General features: G+C 41.7%; 1 protein-coding gene across 3 annotated transcripts in view; it reads right to left on the bottom strand.

Annotated features, from left to right (window-relative positions):
* Positions 1 to 15,324: 15,324 nt before the first annotated feature.
* Positions 15,325 to 19,686, bottom strand: part of LOC123110979 (cyclin-A2-1) — a 5,515-nt gene continuing 1,153 nt past the window's right edge. For 2 of the 3 annotated variants that reach the window (XM_044531636.1, XM_044531638.1), the window contains exons 2-12: positions 18,792 to 19,103; positions 18,388 to 18,682; positions 17,943 to 18,049; positions 17,648 to 17,740; positions 16,827 to 16,960; positions 16,574 to 16,649; positions 16,401 to 16,477; positions 16,268 to 16,301; positions 16,029 to 16,178; positions 15,808 to 15,942; positions 15,325 to 15,704 (exon numbers count right to left, since the gene is read on the bottom strand). In XM_044531636.1, coding sequence (XP_044387571.1) covers positions 15,606 to 15,704; positions 15,808 to 15,942; positions 16,029 to 16,178; positions 16,268 to 16,301; positions 16,401 to 16,477; positions 16,574 to 16,649; positions 16,827 to 16,960; positions 17,648 to 17,740; positions 17,943 to 18,049; positions 18,388 to 18,682; positions 18,792 to 19,097 — 1,506 coding nt within the window. In that variant the 5' untranslated portion in view covers positions 19,098 to 19,103 and the 3' untranslated portion in view covers positions 15,325 to 15,605. Of the gene's footprint in view, positions 15,705 to 15,807; positions 15,943 to 16,028; positions 16,179 to 16,267; positions 16,302 to 16,400; positions 16,478 to 16,573; positions 16,650 to 16,826; positions 16,961 to 17,647; positions 17,741 to 17,942; positions 18,050 to 18,387; positions 18,683 to 18,791; positions 19,108 to 19,686 lie in introns of all 3 variants that reach the window. The other variant, XM_044531637.1, reaches the window with a different exon arrangement.

Genomic DNA, 19,686 nt, shown 5'->3' with positions numbered 1-19,686 from the left:
TGAGTGTTGGTTTACGAAGACAGGCCATACTGGACCACTGGTGGAGCCACGCCGCGGGCCGCGGGCAGGCAAGTCCGAGGACCCCCGTTCCCAGAACGCCGACAACAAGGACCGGGCGTAGCCACACTCGATTGAACTAAAGTTGGAGAAACAGACACTCACCAGCCACCTATGTGCAAAGCACGTCAGTAGAACCAGCCTCGCGTAAGCGTACGCGTAATGTCGGTCTGAGCCGCTTCATCCAACAATACCGCTGAATCAAAGTATGACATACTGGTAAGCAGTATGACTATTATCACCCATAATACTTTGTGTTCTACTCGTGCATATAACATCTACGCATAAACCTGGCTCTGATACCACTGTTGGGGAATGCGGTAATTTCAAAAAAATTCCTATGATCATGCAAGATCTATCTATGTGATGCATAGCAACGAGAGGGGAGAGTGTGTCCACGTACCCTCGTAGACCGAAAGCGGAAGCGTTATGACAACGCGGTTGATATAGTCGTACGTCTTCATGACTCGACCGATCTTAGCACCGAACGTACGGCACCTCCACGATCAGCACACATTTAGCTCGGGGACGTCCCTCGTACTCTTGATCTAGTTGAGGCCGAGGGAGAGTTTCGTCAGCACAACGTCATGGTGACGGTGATGATGAAGTTACTGGCGCAGGGATTTGCCTAAGCACTACGACGATATGACCGAGGTGTGTAACTGTGGAGGGGGCACCGCACACGGCTAAACAATGTCAACTTGTGTGTCTATGGGGTGCCCCCCTCCCCCGTATATAAAGGAGTGGAGGAGGGGGAGGTTCGGCCCTCTATGGTGCGCCCTGGAGGAGTCCCACTCCCACCGGGAGTAGGATCCCCCCCCCCCTTCCCTAGTTGGACTAGGAGAGAAGGAAGGGGGAGAGAGGGAGGACGGAAAGGGGGGGCCGGACCCCCACCCAATTCGGATTGGGCTTGGTGGGTGCCCTCCACCTGGCCGCCTCCTCCTCTCTCCCACTATGGCCCAATAAGGCCCATATACTTCCCAGAGGGTTCCGATAACCACTCGGTACTCCGGTATATGCCCGAACTCACCTGGAACCGTTCCAATGTCCAAACATAGGCTTCCAATATATCAATATTCATGTCTCGACCATTTCAAGACTCCTCGTCATGTACATGATCACATCCGGGACTCCGAACTACCTTCGGTACATCAAAACACATAAACTCATAATACCAATCTTCATCGAATGTTAAGCATGCGGACCCTACGGGTTCGAAAACTATGTAGACATGACCGAGACACGTCTCCGGCCAATAACCAACAGTGGAACCTGGATGCTCATATTGGTTCCTACATATTCTATGAAGATCTTTATTGGTCAAACTGCATAACAACATACGTTGTTCCCTTTGTCATCGGTATGTTACTTGCCCGAGATTCGATTGTCGGTATCTCAATACCTAGTTCAATATCATTACCGGCAAGTCTCTTTACTCGTTCCATAATACTTTATCCCTCAACTAACTCATTAGTCACAATGCTTGCAAGGCTTATAGTGATGGGTATTACCGGGAGGGGCCAGAGATACCTCTCCGAAACACGGAGTGACAAATCCTAATCTCGATCTATGCTAACCCAACAAACACCTTCGGAGACACCTGTAGAGCACCTTTATAATCACCCTTTTACGTTCTGATGTTTGGTAGCACAAAAAGTATTCCTTCGGTATTCGGGAGTTGCATAATCTCATAGTCCGAGGAACTTGTATAAGTCATGAAGAAAGCAGTGGCAATGAAACTAACACGATCATAATGCTAAGCTAATGGATGGGTCATGTCCATCACATCATTCTCCTAATGATTCGATCCCGTTCATCAAATGACAACACATGTCTATGGTTAGGAAACATAACCATCTTTGATTAACGAGCTAGTCAAGTAGAGGCATACTAGTGACTATATGTTTTGTCTATGTATTCACACATGTACTAAGTTTCCGGTTAATACAATTCTAGCATGAATAATAAACATTTATCATGAATTAAGGAAATAAATAATAACTTTATTATTGCCTCTAGGGCATAGTTCCTTCAGCATCCCTATTACCTACTATGTTGGTGCAATAATTTCCCTTTGTATGTTTCAGAGTTTGTTGACATAAACAGTATGGGACTTATGTGTTTGATAGTGCACACAAAGCAACAGGGCCCTGGAGTCAAGAGGAGTTTGATTCAAACACCGAAGATAATCACCTGGATGGCAGTGAAGGTTATCACCGAAGATTGTGATAACAAGAGTGACCCCTCAAAAATTGCTGACATGAAGCAATTGGTTCGGTGCTCGTCCGAAGGAAGTGACTGCGGACGAGAAGATTGAAGACGAAGTGAATACGTAGCATTTATTTCGTTGTCTCTCTTCTACTTATTGAGTCATAGGACCACCATACTATTAAGAGGGGTGTAGAGTTTGCAGCTTTGATTCTCTGATGCTAAACCCAAATCCTATGAAAGTTGCGACAGAAATCTCTTTGTGTTTCGAGCAAATACTTTCCAGCAAGAGATTGTGCTCTTCTTTGCTATGTGATATTTGTCTCTGACTGAGGAGTTGGCATTACTTGGTCCTCAAGTAATGTTACCACGTGTCCAAAATGGTCATTTCCCACCAAGGAAGGTTGCGGCTATAAATAGCCACCCCGCACCAGCGTTGTTCGATTGATGCTCCGTTTGATTGTGAGAATATTATTGAGCAACCCCCTCTTTAGAGTGATTTGAGTTTAAAATCCACTAAGAGAAAACCCTAGAGCTGAAAAATTAGATAGTGGTTCAACATCACTCCAATCTAAGTCCAGTACGCTCCCCCTAGTACTCTTGAGAGCTGCAAACTCTCTAGACGGTTAGGTGTCAATTTCTTCAGAGACCAAGAGTAATTGTGGTTATCAGAGAAGAAGTCTATAAAGGTTCAGAGATCACCTCAAGTATCTACCACGAGTGGTCATCATCGGTTGACGAACCAATTGTCGAGGAGAATAGGGCGAGGAGAGTTTATCTTCCGTGTTAAGTCACAACCCCTCCAACAAGACGTAGTCCTTGTGCAGAAGGATGGACTGGTCTACCAAATACCTTGTCACCATCGAGCATCACTGGTTACCTCTGCTACTCCTCTTTACATTCGGACGGTTTCAATCATGTGATTTGTATCGATGCATGCTTTTCGTTTCCACTCGTTAGTTTACATTCGCTCATTGTACACTGTTTACAGGGTTACAAGAGTTTTGATATTTCCGCAGGAATTTTAGAACTCCCATTCACCCCCCCCCCCCTCTAGTAGACAGACTTCGTTCCTACAATTGGTATCAGAGCAAGGTACGCCTTGACTCTGCTCATTTTGGTCTAACCACCTTGGAGTTTAAGTATGTATTCAGTGAGCTACAAGTTGCATCTCATGATTCCTATCTTTGGTGGGACGGACTATCCCTTCTAGAACGAGAAGATGAAGATTTGTCTTCGAGCTATTGATGATGATATGTGGAACGTGGTGCGGAATGGATTCACGGTTGAAGTGCCCCAAGTCCCCACTGACCAAGAGAAGAAACTCAATCAGATGGATGCTCAAGATAAAGATGAAAATGGCTGTTTCTCGCGCTAAATTTCTTCGCTATCGTGAGTGTGAAACTACGAAGGAATTGTGGGACAATCTCGAAAATATAAATGAGGGTGTTTCAACTCAAAAAGAAGCTCGCATTGATACTCTTCGGGCGAAATTCAATCGGTTTAAGCAAATCGGAAATGAAAGTTGTAAGCAACTTTCGGCCGTCTGAGTGACATTGCAAATGAGCTGCAAGGTCTCGGCGCCAAACACATCACTAATCACGAAGTTGTGAAGAAACTACTTCGTTCTCTTGACAGTTCATTCGACACACTAGTTCTGATGATTAGGGAACGGCCTGATTTCAAAGATCTCAACTATGCTGACATCACGGAAAGGCTAAACACCCACGAGGAACAAGAAGAAGAAAAAGAGAGATCTCTATGGCTCGGGTCACCGCAAAAGTCATGCTCTCAAGGTTGTGGATGACTCTTCCTTACAAGGAAATGACAAAGAAGATTCAGATGACCTAGAAAGAATCAGCAACCATCTCGCATTAATCACGAAAAGATTCCAGCACCTTCACATGAAGAATCAGTTCCAGAAGAAAGGATCCAGCAACTCTGGTGGTTCAAAATCTTCATCAAAACCTACTAGAGATTACACCCTCTTCAAGTGCAAAAAACTAGGAAATTTCATTTCAGACTGCCCTCTTTGGGAAGCTGAAATCCGTGCCAGTGGAAGATATGATTCAGGAAACAACCATGGCAAGGGCAAGAGCAAGAACTACGACTCCGATGATGAGAAGAAAACAAAGAAGTTCTTCAAGAAGAAGGACGGTTCCGCCTCCAAGTCTTTTTCAAGATCTTCCTCAAGGAATCCCTCCAAGTCCTCCTGCAACCAAAAGAATACCTCTCGCAAGGCCAGGGCTTACATCGGCAAGGATATGGACTCCAATGAAGAAGAGTCATCTGATTCCGAAGAAGCTGATGAATCCTGTGAGAATTCTGACTCCCGCATGGCTGGTATAGCATGTGCCTCCACCCCTGCATGAAACTTCTTCGAGAATCATTCAAGCGACGATGAATCTCCTGCCTACTGCTTCATGGCTAAAGCTTTGCAAGAAAAGGAATATGTCTCCGGGTGTACCGATGGATAATGGATAGTGGTTGCACTAGTCATATGACCGGAGACAAGTTGTTATTTGTCGACCCCAACTTAACTGCTTCATCTCTGAAGTATATTACTTTTGGCGACAACAACAAAGGTAAGGTAATTGGGTTAGGTAAACTTGCTATATCCAAACACAAGAACATTGATGATGTTTTACTTGTTCAGTCTCTTGGATTCAATCTCATGTCAGTTGGCAAGCTTCGTGATCTAGGCATGCTAGTTCTTTTCTCTATATCCAAATGCATCGTCTTTATGGCCTTTGACAATTCCTTCGTTTTCGAGGGAAATAGAAAAGGTGATTTATATATTATGGATTTGTCTAAGGGTCCCTCAGTCCAAACTTGTTTGCTTGCGAAAGCAACCGAAGGATGGCTGTGGCACCGAAGACTTGGTCATGCAGGTTTGAGAAATTTGTAGACTCTCATGAACAAAAATCATCTCTGCGGCATTCCTAATGTAAAATTCTACAAGGATTGTCTCTGTGTTGCGTGTGAGGTCGGTAAATTTGCCAAGAAGTATCATTCGTCAAAAGCTATCATGACCACAACAAGACATCTGGAAATTCTTCATGGATTTATTCGGACCTCAAAACTATGCAAGTTCCGGAGGCAGTCATTATGGTCTGGTTATTATTGATGATTTCTCTCGTTACACTTGGGTATTCTTTCTCGAAGACAAAACCTGCACCCAAGACATCTTCAAAAGATTCGCCAAGAAAGCCCAAAATGAATATGATGTGAGAATTAAGCATGTCAGAAACGACAATGGTACCGAGTTAAAAAATACTCATATCAAAAAATTTCACGACAAAAATGGTATAACTCATGAGTTATCTTCCACATACACTCCCCAACAGAATGGAGTAGTTGAGCGAAAGAATAGAAATCTCATCGAGATGGCGAGAACAATGCCAAGTAACTATAAAATTCCCATTTGCTTCTTGGATGATGATATTAACACTGCTTGTCATGTTTTGAATCATGTTTATCTTCACAAATTCCTTAAGAAAACTTCATATGAGCTTATCACTGGCAAGAAACCAAATATTTCTTATTTACGTGTTTTTGGTGCACCTTGCTATATTTGTGACATGAATCATAATTCCAAGTTTGCACGTAAGGCACATGAAGGTATGTCTAGAGGGGGGTGATTAGACTACTTCACCAAATAAAAACTTATCCTTTTCCCAATTTTAGTCTTTGGCAGATTTTAGCTATCTTAGCACAAGTCAAGCAATCTCAACACAATTCAAGCAAGCATGCAAAGAGTATATGAGCAGCGTAAAGTAAAGCATGCAACTTGCAAGAATGTAAAGGGAAGGGTTTGGAGAATTCAAACGCAATTGGAGACACGGATGTTTTTGTCGTGGTTCCGATAGGTGGTGCTATCGTACATCCACGTTGATGGAGACTTCAACCCACGAAGGGTAACGGTTGCGCGCGTCCACGGAGGGCTCCACCCACGAAGGGTCCACGAAGAAGCAACCTTGTCTATCCCACCATGGCCATCGCCCACGAAGGACTTGCCTCACTAGCGGGAGATCTTCACGAAGTAGGCGATCTCCTTGCCTTACAAACTCCTTGGTTCAACTCCACAATCATGTCGGAGGCTCCCAAGTGACACCTAGACGATCTAGGAGACACCACTCTCCAAGAAGTAACAAATGGTGTGTTGATGATGAACTCCTTGCTCTTGTGCTTCAAATGATAGTCTCCCCAACACTCAACTCTCTCTCACAGGATTTGGATTTGGTGGAAAGAAGATTTGAGTGGAAAGCAACTTGGGGAAGGCTAGAGATCAAGATTCATATGGTAGGAATGGAATATCTTGGCCTCAACACAAGTGTCGGTGGTTCTCTTTTAGAAAATGCAAGTTGGAAGTGTAGGTTCGTTCTGATGGCCCTCTCCACGAATGAAGAGGAGGTGGAGGGGTATATATAGCCTCCACACAAAATCTAACCGTTACACACAACTTGCCAAACTTGGTGGGACCGAATTGATAAACTCGGTCAGACCGATTCAGCAAATCTAGCGACCGTTAGGATTTTCGGTGGGACCGACATGAAACTCGGTAGGACCGATATGATTAGGGTTAGGGCATAATGTAATCTCGGTGAGACCGATTACACAAACTCGGTGGAACTGATTTTGGTAATAAGCTAACCAGAGAGTTGGTCAGGTAAACTCGGTGGGACCGGTTCGCTCATTTCGGTGGGACCGAAATGTTACGAAAAGGAAACAGGGAGTTTACATTGCAATCTCGGTGGGACCGATCGCTCATCTCGGTGGTACCGAAACGTTAGGAAGGGAAATAGAGAGATTACAATCCCATCTCGGTGAGACCGAGATCCCTATCGGTGAGACCAATTTGCCTAGGGTTTGTGGCAGTGGCTATGACATCTGAACTCGGTGGCGGCGGATAGAAAGAATCGGTGGGGCCGAGTTTGACTTTTGGTTTAGGTCATATGTGGATGTGGGAAAGTAGTTGAGGGTTTTGGAGCATATCAGTAAGCACTATGAAGCAAGAACCTCATTAAGCAACACCTCATCCCTCCTTGATAGTATTGGCTTTTCCTATAGACTCAATGTGATCTTGGATCACTAAAATATAAAATGTAGAGTCTTGAGCTTTGAGCTTGAGCCAATCCTTTTATCCTTAGTATTTTGAGGGGTCCACTTTTCTCATCCATGCCATGCCATTCATTGAGCTTTTCCTGAAATATTTATCTTGGAATAATGTTAGCTCAATGAGCTATATGTTGTTAGGAAATACCAAAACCACCTAGGGATAGTTGCACTTTCAGATGATCTAACGACTCCCACAAGGAGCACCTGCCTAATGTGATAGATGAACCACCGATTTCAGAGGCTATTCAGCTAATGGCCATTGGGAGCATCAGGCCAGTCGAAGGAAATATACCTGGCTCTAAGGATGATGATGATTCCCATGACTCAAAGCAGAACACGCCAAGCCACTGCCAAAGAAAATGCCACTCCGAACACAAATGGCAACCAGAATGCTAATGCCAATCAAAATGGCAACACAAATGCCAATCCCGATGCTGATGCTTAGGAAAATGAAAATGATCATCAAGATGGAAATCCTCATCTACGAGTGGCTAATCGAGTTGACCCTGCATTAATTCTTGAAGATCTAGAGAATCCAAGTTATCGACCCACAACTCATTCTCGCACTCATTTAGCTAACTACTGTGGCAGTTTCTCCTTTATCTCATTGAAAGAACCTACCAAGTATGAGGAAGCCATGAATTATCCCTATTGGATGAATGCCATGAAAGAAGATTTGGTGCAATTCAAATTGAATGATGTGTGGGAATTGGTTGACAGACTGAATCCTAAGAGGCACAATATCATTAGCACCAAATGGATATTCCGGAATAAGCAAGATGCAAATGGCATTGTTGTGATAAACAAAGCACATCTTGTCGCTCAAGGGTATACACAGGTAGAAGGTATTGATTTCGGTGAAACATATGTTTCTGTTGCTCGCTTATATCAGCAACAGACATGTCGCGGACTCCTCCGAGGATGACTCGGCCACGGGAGGCGGCGGTGCCTTGTGCCCCATGTGGGTCGGTCCATCTCTCGTGTTTTACTCTCCCTTGCTGGAGACCGCACCTTCACTTCATCGGTCTTATTGCCGATGCTCATGGAGACGACAGAAGGAAGACGACAAGGGCTTGCACGCTGGCCGCCGCCACCGGCCGGCATAGGTTAGGTTTAGGGGCGGGTCTTTTTTTGGTTCTAAATGTTCAATATGTAGTTAAATCCGCCGTGTTTGTATGAAATCCGTCATGTTTGTACGAAATACGCCCGTGTTTGCATGAATTTCATCCGGTTTGTTGAAAAATAGTTTGAAATGTATGCGGCTAGCGTTGGATGACTTCCTCCCACATCCATGTCAGCGGACTGGCCCCCTGTCCGCGGACGGATGCGAAAGGTTTTTTGCAGGTTGCCGTTGGAGATGCCCTAGCTGGAATGTACAACATCTTAAAGAAATGACTTTACATGAAGCTTTAGTTTGTATCCATCTTCTACTTTTGAGAGTTGATATGAAGCTTCAGTTCTTGGACTAATGCTCCCGCGTAGGTTTGTTCATTGACTAAACCATTGCTCTTTGATATTCCAGGTTTGGTGTCTAGAAAATCCAGGCCGGGAATTGCCTCTCTGGCTATGGAACTCTGATTACAGTTTTGATAAGTACAGTGAGTTTCATAGCCAATTAAACTTTTTTGTCAGTTCATTGCAACTCTAAGGTTATAACAACATTTTTTTGCCAAGTTGGGTTTTAATTAATATGGAAAAATCCATCACGAATGACTCCTTTTGCACCCAGGTAAACAGATTATTCCCCAAGGGGTTTGAACGTTTGGAGGCAAAGCACTCATGTTTCTGAGAGAAACATATGTTGTACATTTCGACTTTCTCTCAAGCATGTGCTTATTTTTTTGTGCAGGTAGATTTAACCACTAGATGCACATGCTTAGATAGTAAAAGAGGATATAGCAGCAGACATGACAAATAAATAGAGTAGACACAATGAGACATGTAATATCATTTGGAATCTCCTTTATTTGTTTTGTGTGTGCATTTGGAGGTCAACATTCCCAATTTCTATCGTGGAAGTAATATAGTCACGTTTCTTTGCTAAGACATCATGAGAGTGCCAACATCTATACTTGACGCATCATGCAAACTATCACAAAATTACCACCTGGATCTATTCCATTACAGACAGTTGTCAAAACAAGAGAACCACACGACTGAAAGACCTTTTTTACGAAGGAACATGATCAACACACCAGACTTGATTTGTCAGTGTAACAAACATGCTTAACAATTTTCATGCAAAGCAGGATAGCAGTGCTTCCTTGGTGAAAAATAAAATTAAGTATAACATTTGGTATTTTATTTTTTTTGCACAGGTCAAAATATTGTAGCTTTCCACCTAAAAATTTGCAGGTAGCATTTGAATGTGACCATGAACGCATATTTTTTTCAAATTTTTTTTACATTTTGATACAAGAATTTTTGGCATGCAGGAGCATGTTCTCCTAGGAGTTGGATTGGGTTTCACATTATAAAACACTTCCGTGAAACATGGAACTAACACACTGGTTATGAAAGTCCATAGACATATTTTTAACACGCAAAAGAGTATTTATTTTTGTACATGGAGCTTCCTTCGCTTTGCTACCCTGGGACGTAGAAGTGCTAATGAAATGAAATGACAAATTGATAGTAGAAGTTATCCAATACATCTTGTTCATAGAAGCGATTAAAGGAAGTGACAATGCGCAGTTAAAAAACAGTATGACAATGTGTTTTTGTGTGTGGCTTGTATATATTGCTCGGTGTATTGGTTTAATTAAAAAAGGCGGGATACGAATCATGACATGAAAACGATGATGAATTATAGCTTCCCTCTCCTTTGTAGGACAAAGCGATCTGTAATATATCTTTCGTAATCTAAGTATGTAATTTCAGTTCACGTGAATTCCATGTGCACGCTTACTAGTATGAAGGTAAAGGGAAGGGTTTGGAGAAGGCAAAATTCAATGGAGACACGGAGATTTTTGGCGTGGTTCTGATAGGTGGTGCTATCGTACGTCCACGTTGATGAAGACTTCAACCCACGAAGGGTAACGATTGCGCGAGTCCATGGAGGGCTCCACCCACGAAGGGTCCACAAAGAAGCAACCTTGTCTATCCCACCATGGCCATCGCCCACGAAGGACTTGCCTCACTCGGGTAGATCTTCACGAAGTAGGCGACCTCCTTGCCCTTACAAACTTCTTGGTTCAACTCCACATCATGACGGAGGCTCCCAAGCGACACCTAACCAATCTAGGAGGCACCACTATCCAAAAGGTAATAGAAGGTGTGTTGACAATGAACTCCTTGCTCTTGTGCTTGAAATGATAGTCTCCCCAACACTCAACTCTCTCTCACAGATTTGGATATGGTGAAGAAGGATTTGAGTGGAAAACTTGGTGAAGGCTAGAAATCAAGGTTCAAATGGTAGGAATGGAATCTCTTGATCTCAACACATGAGTAGGTTGTTCTCTCTCAGAAAATGAATGGTGGAAGCGTAGACATGTTTTGATGGCTCTCCTCAATGAGGAAGAAGGGGTGGAGGAGTATATATAGCCTCTACACAAAATCTAAGTGTTACACACTTTTACCCATCTCGGTGGCACCAATTAGGAAACTCGGTGGCACCGATCTGTTCAAAAATATGAACGTGGAATCTCAGTGGGACCGACTGGTACAACTAAGTGGGACCGAGTGCTAGGGCTTAGGGCAAACTTCATATCGACGGTACTGATTGCAACAACTCGGTGAGACCGAAATGAGTGCAATGAGCAACAGAGAATCTGTCAGGCCAACTTGGTGGGACCGATTGCAGCAACTTGGTGAGACGAAGAGAATGCAACAAGTCACAGAGAGCTAGCAAGACCACCTCGATGAGACCGAGATCCGTATCGGTGTGACCGAATCGTTATGGTTTTGGCAGTGGCTATGTCAAAATAAACTCGATGGCTCCGGATGAAAGATATCGGTGGGGCCAAGTTGGAGTTTAGGTTTTGGACATATTTGGATAGAAAAGTGGCCGAGGGTTTTGGAGCAATATCACTAAGCACTTTGAGCAAGTAGACCATTAAGCAACACCTCATCCCCTTTTAATAGTATTGGGTTTCCTATGGACTCAATGTGATCTTGGATCACTTAAACAAAAATGTAGAGTCTTGAGCTTTTGCCAATCCTTGTCCTTAGCATTTTGAGGGGTTCACATCTCTATGTCATGCCATTCCATACATTGAACATCTTAAAATATTTATCTTGAATGGATATTAGTTCAATGAGATATATGTTGTTATGAATTACTAAAACCAACCGGGGATTAGTTGCACTTTCAGAAGCTCATGACATGTCCTTTATGTTAAAAAATAATTTATAAATTATCTTCTATTAAATTTTGTTTCTGTCCAAAAGTTTACTTTGTGGTTTATTTGGGTTTTCCTAAGTTTTTTATGTGTTCTTATGAATTCCGAGTAGTGGCTATGTCATTGTTTGCTTTCGTTAGATTGTTCGGAGTGCAAAGCTTTATACTATCAATCGTCAGAGTTTGAAGGTCGTCACCAAGGCAAGTCTCTTTTATCATCTTTGTGAATACCTATGTTTTTATTGCATTAGTTTCATCCTTCCACCATGCATCAAGTAGGTAATGTTGAAATTTTGATCTTGAGTACTATTACGAGGTTGGAACCCACACCCATGTTACTAAGCCCCAAGAAAACGATGAAATTATTATGATGCTACGCTTTAGTAGATGGGGGTTGGTATGAGTGATACATGGGAGTTGTGAGAGTGAAGAATATTTTGATCAAGACTAGAACCTCAAGATTTCAAGACTTCAAGACCAAGACTTCAATATACCTCGTGGAATGATTGAAGGGCACCCTAGAGTACTAGTGGATTTGCCTAGTGAGCTGGAGTAGGCCAGTTATCATGAGGAAAGCTCCACCCTGTCTCAAAGAGACAGATGGGTACTTCAAGACCGGAAGCTTACCTGTGCAACTGCAAGTCAATATGGGCTCTGGCTTGGTTGATCTTAGTTGTGACTCTGACCGGACAGTGCTACGAGATGTAGATGAATGGTAGGATTGGATGGGCATTGTAGGTGGTTCAGGGAAACTCTCTGAAAGACCATGTTTCGGTCATCCTGTTCTCAAACACCAGGCGGTACGAGGACGTACAATGAGGTATCAAATCTTGTGGGGAAAGTGCACAAAACTCCAGTGCACAAAACTCTACAGAGTATTAAACTAATCTATTAGTTGTGTCCCCGGTTATGGACAACTTGAGCCTCTGGAATTGCAACTATCAGGAACTCTCGACATGGCTACTATAATTGAATTGGGGTTAATATTAACTTTGGGTTATAACAATTTCGTTGGCAGAACCATCTCATTAATGACATCAACTTTGTAGTAATAAATTTGTTTTATCCTGGGTTAGGGAAAAATTAGCTTATGCAAAAACTTAACCTAGAGCCACCACAGCCATATAGTGATATTATTATTTTATCTGTTCTCTCCGCGACTTTGCCGACATATTCCATGTGTTGACCTACACGGCCGCAACGTCTCATGTTTCAGAGTTTTCGACGAGGATTAAGGTGCAATAGGTCGTTGTCCGCACTCAGCATTTGTCGTGGAGTTGGATGGACTCATTTACCTTCAATGCTTCCGCAGTTATTTATTTTAGTTGGCCTTCATCCATATTTATCTAATAAATACTTTTTTGAGGACCCCGATGTAATAAAATGTGTGATTGAACTCTGTTATATTTCATCAAGTATTGTGTGTGCTAGCAAACCGATCCAGGGATAGCATTTAAGCACAAAGACTACGATCCATTTGGGTCGGGTTGCTACAACTTGTTCTGAGGAAGTTGCATTTAGAACATCTATTTTCAAGAGAATAAGAGAATCCTCACAAATAAAAGGTGCGAAATTGAAGGTGCATTTCTATATAATCTAATCCCATCAATCCTATCAACTTCTTCATGCTACAGCATACTAGAAAGACCATTGGCACAAATAATGAACATGTAGGAAGAGAGGGGGTCTCCCTGCCCAATCCCCTTAGAAGGGGTAAATGTTTATGTCTCCTGAGAATTAAACCTCACTTCATAGCTAACTGAGCTAACACAAGCCATAATTAATTCAATCCATTGCTCATGAAATCCCAGCTTTTGCATGATATTCGAGGAAGATCCACTCAACACGGGCATAAGACTTGTGCATATCTGACTTCACTGCACACAAACATGACTGGCCAGCTTTTTTATTTTTATTTTGTGCACATGTTCATAAGTAATAAGATTATTATCGGTGGTCAATCTTCCAGCGACAAAGGCACTTTGTGTGGGGGAAATAATGTCAGGCAGAATACTTTTCAAATGAGCAGCCAACATCTTCAAAATAACTTTGTATAAGACATTGCAAAGACTATGGGTATGTACTGAGTTACCCGTTCTGCGGAATCAACCTTTGAGATCAAAACAGTAGAACTATCATTCCATTCAGTTGGTATCTGCCTTGAATTAATAGCATGCAAAACTTCATTAGTGATCTCATCACCTAACATATGTGCCAACACTAAAAATTTCATGGAGGTCATCCACACCAGGGGCCTTGAGCTCACAAATACTGCAAATTGTTTTACGAACATCATCAAGAGTACATGGAGCCAATAGCATATCATTATTTTTTTGTTGGCCTTACAATCCACTTTTTTGCAAAATGGTAGGATATGTATGCTGCACTTGGATGTGAAAAGATTAGCAAAATAATTTTAAACATGGGGGTTCAAAGATGGCATACCTTATAACCAATCGCCATTTTCATCCTTTAATTTTTTTTATAAAATTTCTTTTCCTACGAGCCGAAGCAAAAAAGCATGAAAAAAGCCCGGTCGGCATTTTTCTAGCCAATTAGCTCTATCTTTGCATCCATTGGATCTCTTCCAACTCCAACAAGTATTCCACAAGTTCAGCCAAAAAAATTCTCCTCATTTTCATCATTCACTGGGCCGGACATAGCTTGTTCTAATTCCCTTTGAGCTTTCCGAAGATGTTTCTTTAGCTTCTTAAGCACCCTCTGATCGACTGATCCCAGTCATGAAACTAGCCATGCATACGTGTAAGTTTGTCATATCATATACACATGTCGCTGTAGGACCAGCCCCTACCTTGTCCCACGCTGCTTGCACCATTTCCTGGAACATTTCATCTCTCAGAGCCTCGAATTGCTTTGACTCTCTGCAACTGCCAGCTGCCAAAGACTGACATAAAATTTTGTACTCCCTCCGTCATAAAATAAGTGTCTTGACCTTAGTATAACTTTACACCAAAGTTAATTTAAAGTTGAGACACTTATTTTGGAACATAGGGAGTATTCACTAGCAATGGCCGGTGATTCGAATGATTATACTCCAGGTTCTCTAAGGCTGCATGTAACCATGCATCATTGATAAGGCCTCGGTCAAGTCTCTCTCTTATTTTTCCTCTGTGCCAAGTAAAAGAGACCCATATATCCAATATCCCTTATGTCACAATCATCTATAGCATTCTGAAAAGCATGCATGTACTGTTGCGATCTTGGATTGCCACTTTTCTTCTCGTGTAAAAATTGAATCTCATTAAAGTCCCCCAACAGGAGCCACAGGAGAGTTTCATAGTTATTAAATCATACTTCCTCCATCCCAAAATAAGTGTCTCAAGTTTGTACTAACTTTAGTACAAAGTTATACTAAAGTTGAGACACTTATTTTGCGATGGAGGGAGTATTGCATAAAGCTACCTACTGGCTCTTCACTTGCCTAGTTTAACAAAGAAAAGAAAACTCTCCTGTTCAGCGTAACGTAGGCTACATTCACAAACCAAGTAATATGTGTCTTTAGCAGGTTACATCATCCTGGATTCAAGTGCTCTTATAATCTTAAGAGCATTACACTACACTACACTCTGGAAAACAGTCAATTCAACGCAAATCTATGTTAAATTAAGCAGCCCGCAGATATTATACAGATAGGATCATCATACAATTATCAACCCAAGGCATCAGCAGCCTACACACCAACTTAATCACGTTCCAGCAATATTTATGCGAGTCATCACTTACTACTGCATGGCTCGAGAAAGGTCGGACAAACAACAGCTCGGCAGAGAACACAACACACCTAGATCAGAGGGGGAAGGAAGCTACAGGATCTTCCTAAAATCGAGTTGTCGGCCACACGGTCGTCAGGAGATTGATGCTGCTAAGAGTCATTGATCAGCAGGGGATTGGTGTCGTTAGCTTGTCTACTAAAGAGCAACTGAGCCAGCTCCGGCGACAACATGTTGGCTACACATTCAAACTGCAACGAGAAATACAACTAAGTTGTCAGGTAATTCTAAAACTGTATAAGCTTACACAAAAAGATTCATGCGAAACTCAAGCAGCAAATGTTGATTGCATACCTTTTTGTGCTGATACTTTTCACGTATGGCATTAAGGGGGCATTGGCTGGTGTTGCCCTGAAGTTCCCATAGAGCGCATACACATATTTGAATATCAGAACTTTTGTATGAGGTGTAATGCTCCAGAGTACAGTTCTGCACAAGAAATACAATATATTAGAGACAAAAAATACTTGTTCACATGGTGAATAGAGGTCTGTATCCAGAGTTTTCTTACGAACCCATGGGAGATCTGATTGGTCAAGTGTCCATCTGGCAAGAAAGACTGCCGAGGCTGCCACCACTGAAGGGAGAAACCTCAGGAAATTGTAATCGGTCAAAGTCAACTCCGCGAGATAATTCGCCAGATAACCCAGAGTTACAGAAGGAGCCTGGGAATGTAGTTTGAGAAGTTAGTGATCAGCGCCATACATATAAAATGAATTAAAACTGTGCTAATATGGTTGGATGCCAGTCTTACTTTGTGAGAAGCCTGCGCTGCTCTAAGGAATCTCCTGATAAAATTTCAAGGAAAGGCTTGTTAGTGATGAACAGAAACTTCGTATTGGAATAGAAATATGATATGATATGTTTAGTCATCCTGAGACATTAACCTGAGAAATGTTTTAGTTGTGGGAACAGAAAGATTATATCCCAGACCATTAAGCACTTGGCACTCCATTTTCAGCACCTATTGAATCAGGATGACATCAGTTATGGCAGATCAACAATGACACATCGCATATGTGTAATTAACAATTGTTCAAACTTCACATGAAACAAGTACCTGGTCTTTTGTATATGTATTATCAGTTATGAAACAAAATTCTTCAACACGTGGTGCACAGATCTCTTCATATTTTCTGCAGATGGAAGTAGACTTTTAAATGATTCTACTGAAAGATATCACTGGAGCCCATGGCAGCAGAAAGAATCAAACAATAAACACAATTGATGCATTTGGCACAAAACAAATCTTCATATCAATTTCATTGTTTTTTATATTAATAAATATTAAAATCAAGCAAATACAAACTTACGAGGCAATCAACATGCTAGTTATTCCAAGAAGTTGCAATTTCTGTCTTTCAATATATTTCCAAGAAAGAAATTGATCGATAAGGTATACAGTTAGGTACAGCGTGTCTGGCACAAGTTTATACTCTTCAGAAACCTGCAAAGATAGAGCTTCATAAACTGAGAAGTTATGGACATTAAAGATTAAACTGGAACAAGGATCTTGATTTGGGACAAAAGAAAATACAGGTTTCCCGTATGCATGTGGGAAATGCATAACATATGTTTCTGGTGCTGAAGACCACCGGATACCTTATTCTGACCTCTACAGTATTCACAGGGTCGCGACTTATATGTTTTCTATATGTGCATACCGCACATGTTACCACCACAGCACGAGTTTAATCATGTCATGTTCGGCTCAATTTGGAATTGGGTAAGTTATGTGGTGCAAGAAGAATGCATGAGTGGATCATCACCACTGATTCAAACTTCTCATATAAAATCCTCCAGCGCTGGCATCCAATAGTTATGAGATTTGGATGGGAAACAAAGAAACCAGGCAGACAAGAATGAAAAAGAATGTTTATGTAAGCTATTGAGTTGAGCTTGGACAGGTGTGGAAACCTAGAAGTCTATTCCTCTCTGTGAAATGAATGGGCAGAGTTCCTACCTTCCATAAAAACACACATCCACATGCAACTGGTTACTTCATAATTGCAAGTTATATACATAAGTTTGTATGCGAAGTTGCACAGTGAAATGGCAATGATGAATGCTCAATCGTAAAAACATGTAGTTAAACTATTATGTATAAATTTAATCAGAAGCAATCCATACAAACCTCAACAAGCCAATCAATGAGGATTCCTCGCATGCCTTTTGTAATATCCCTTTGCAAAGTCTCCATGTAATTTGATTTAGGCCTTCTTATAAGCTGGGGCGTAACATGAGCATATAAGATGGACGCTCAAATGCTTTCACAAAAATAGCATACTAACACCATAGCACAGAGATGAAACACAAGTGTCCAAAAATGAAATTCTTCCCAGCTTAATAAGGCATGAAAAATATGAGAAATTTAGAAGTCCGTCTAAACAGTAGAAACTCGCCCCTTTTACCAAAAAACATCAACATACCTCTGCAGCCATTAGGTTTGTGTATATCTCTGCAGCATAGGAAACACACATTTGTGGATTGCCATTATCTTTGTCCATATCTATAATGTTTAAACCAGCATAGTCCCCTGGAAAAAAGATACAGATTCTTTAGATGCTAGTACCCCACTAAACAGAATACATGAGTATCTACAAATTTCTCAGAAATGAGTAGTGCACAAAACATTTACACTATGCTTTGTTATTTATAATTTCTGTGGCCACAGAAGGACCATCAAGATTTTGTTCGCAAAAAAGGAAGACCGTCAAGATTCAAGAATAGACTCAGAATATGACCAGACAACCAGAAACGAAGTGTAAAATTACAAGTGAAGAGAATCTCCGAGCAGTCTTTTGGACTTCTATGTTCAAACCTATCTTTAGGTCCAGATGCTAAACGGTAGAGAAAAGACGCGACTTAACTAACCAGTGTTTGAGTTAGCAGTTTCAAATTTATCTCTTGTGATTCTTCCCTGAAAGAATGCCTCATGAAAACCACTCTCCCTGTTCCGTTCAGTATTCTGCAACAACGACCCTTTGTTTTCAAGCAAAGCAGTGGGCTCCTCCTTTGGTGGTGAAAGCTCTTCCTTCTGAGCTTTTTCAACATTGTGACAATCATTCACAAATGTAGTTCCACTAACAGCAGGAAGAGGTGGCTTAGGGACCTTTGAACGCTGCTTGTTTTTGCTCGGATTTCGTCCTCCCTTTTGGGTGGGCCTCGACTGGAACAAAGGAAATGGCTTTTCATTTAGTTGGATATATGTTTGGGAAAAAGTAATGGTCAACAAATCAAACTAGGATACTGTAATAATATGTGGAACATCTTGGTACCTGTAGCTTAGTCACAGCAGTGCAATTTCTGTATGAGTTTGCACAGCTTATGTTTGTCACGTCCTTGAGCACTGCTCTCCTTTTAGGGTGCGGAGCTTTAGCTACAGCACTTACACAAGTATTCTCATCCAAAGCTCCCCGTTTCATCTTCCCTTTCGCTGTCGGTTTTTGTTCAGTTCTCACAGGTACCAGTGCAGGGTGAGCCACTCCACATCTTCTACTATTATTAGCAACTTGAGCTCGTGTGACACGGCCACTGGGACCTTGGCAAGCAATAAGGACAGGAATATCCTTTCTTGAAGCCATTTAAGCCTGACTGGGTTAAAATGAAAATGGCATTATGGATTCATGCACTCAGCAAACAAGATAGCAAGAAGTAGCATTGCAGAACTGAAAGGGGAATAAGACTACGGTGTGCATGAAGCATCATGCAACGTTGCTAAATAAGCAAGTGAAAGTACTACAAGTTTATCCAGTCTACTGAGAGGAGCGCATCAGCAAGAGAAACAGTAAATTCCTCAGATCATAAAAATCATAGAAGCAACCGATTAGTTATTATTCATACGCATAATTTCAACAATTACTTTCTGGTATTGTATCTATGAAAGAAAAATGAGAAGAAATGAAAACCCATAGCCATGAAACCCACTTCGCAAGATGCACAGTTTGCATTATACTCCCTCTGTAGAGAAATATAAGATCATTTTGATCACTATATTAGTGATCTAAACGATCTTATATTTCTTTACAGAGGGAGTATCAAAATACGAACACTGATGATGTTCTTTTTCTTTTGCGGAAAAGGTATTTCATTCTGTAATAAGCCCTGGCATTTTCACTACGGCAAGTCTTGCACAAAACATGGACCACGTAGAAGAAAATGTAATGCCACATC

The sequence above is a fragment of the Triticum aestivum genome, chromosome 5B (assembly GCF_018294505.1).
Source record: "Triticum aestivum cultivar Chinese Spring chromosome 5B, IWGSC CS RefSeq v2.1, whole genome shotgun sequence".
Taxonomy (NCBI): domain Eukaryota; kingdom Viridiplantae; phylum Streptophyta; class Magnoliopsida; order Poales; family Poaceae; genus Triticum; species Triticum aestivum.
This window is presented reverse-complemented; position numbering and strand designations above follow the sequence as displayed.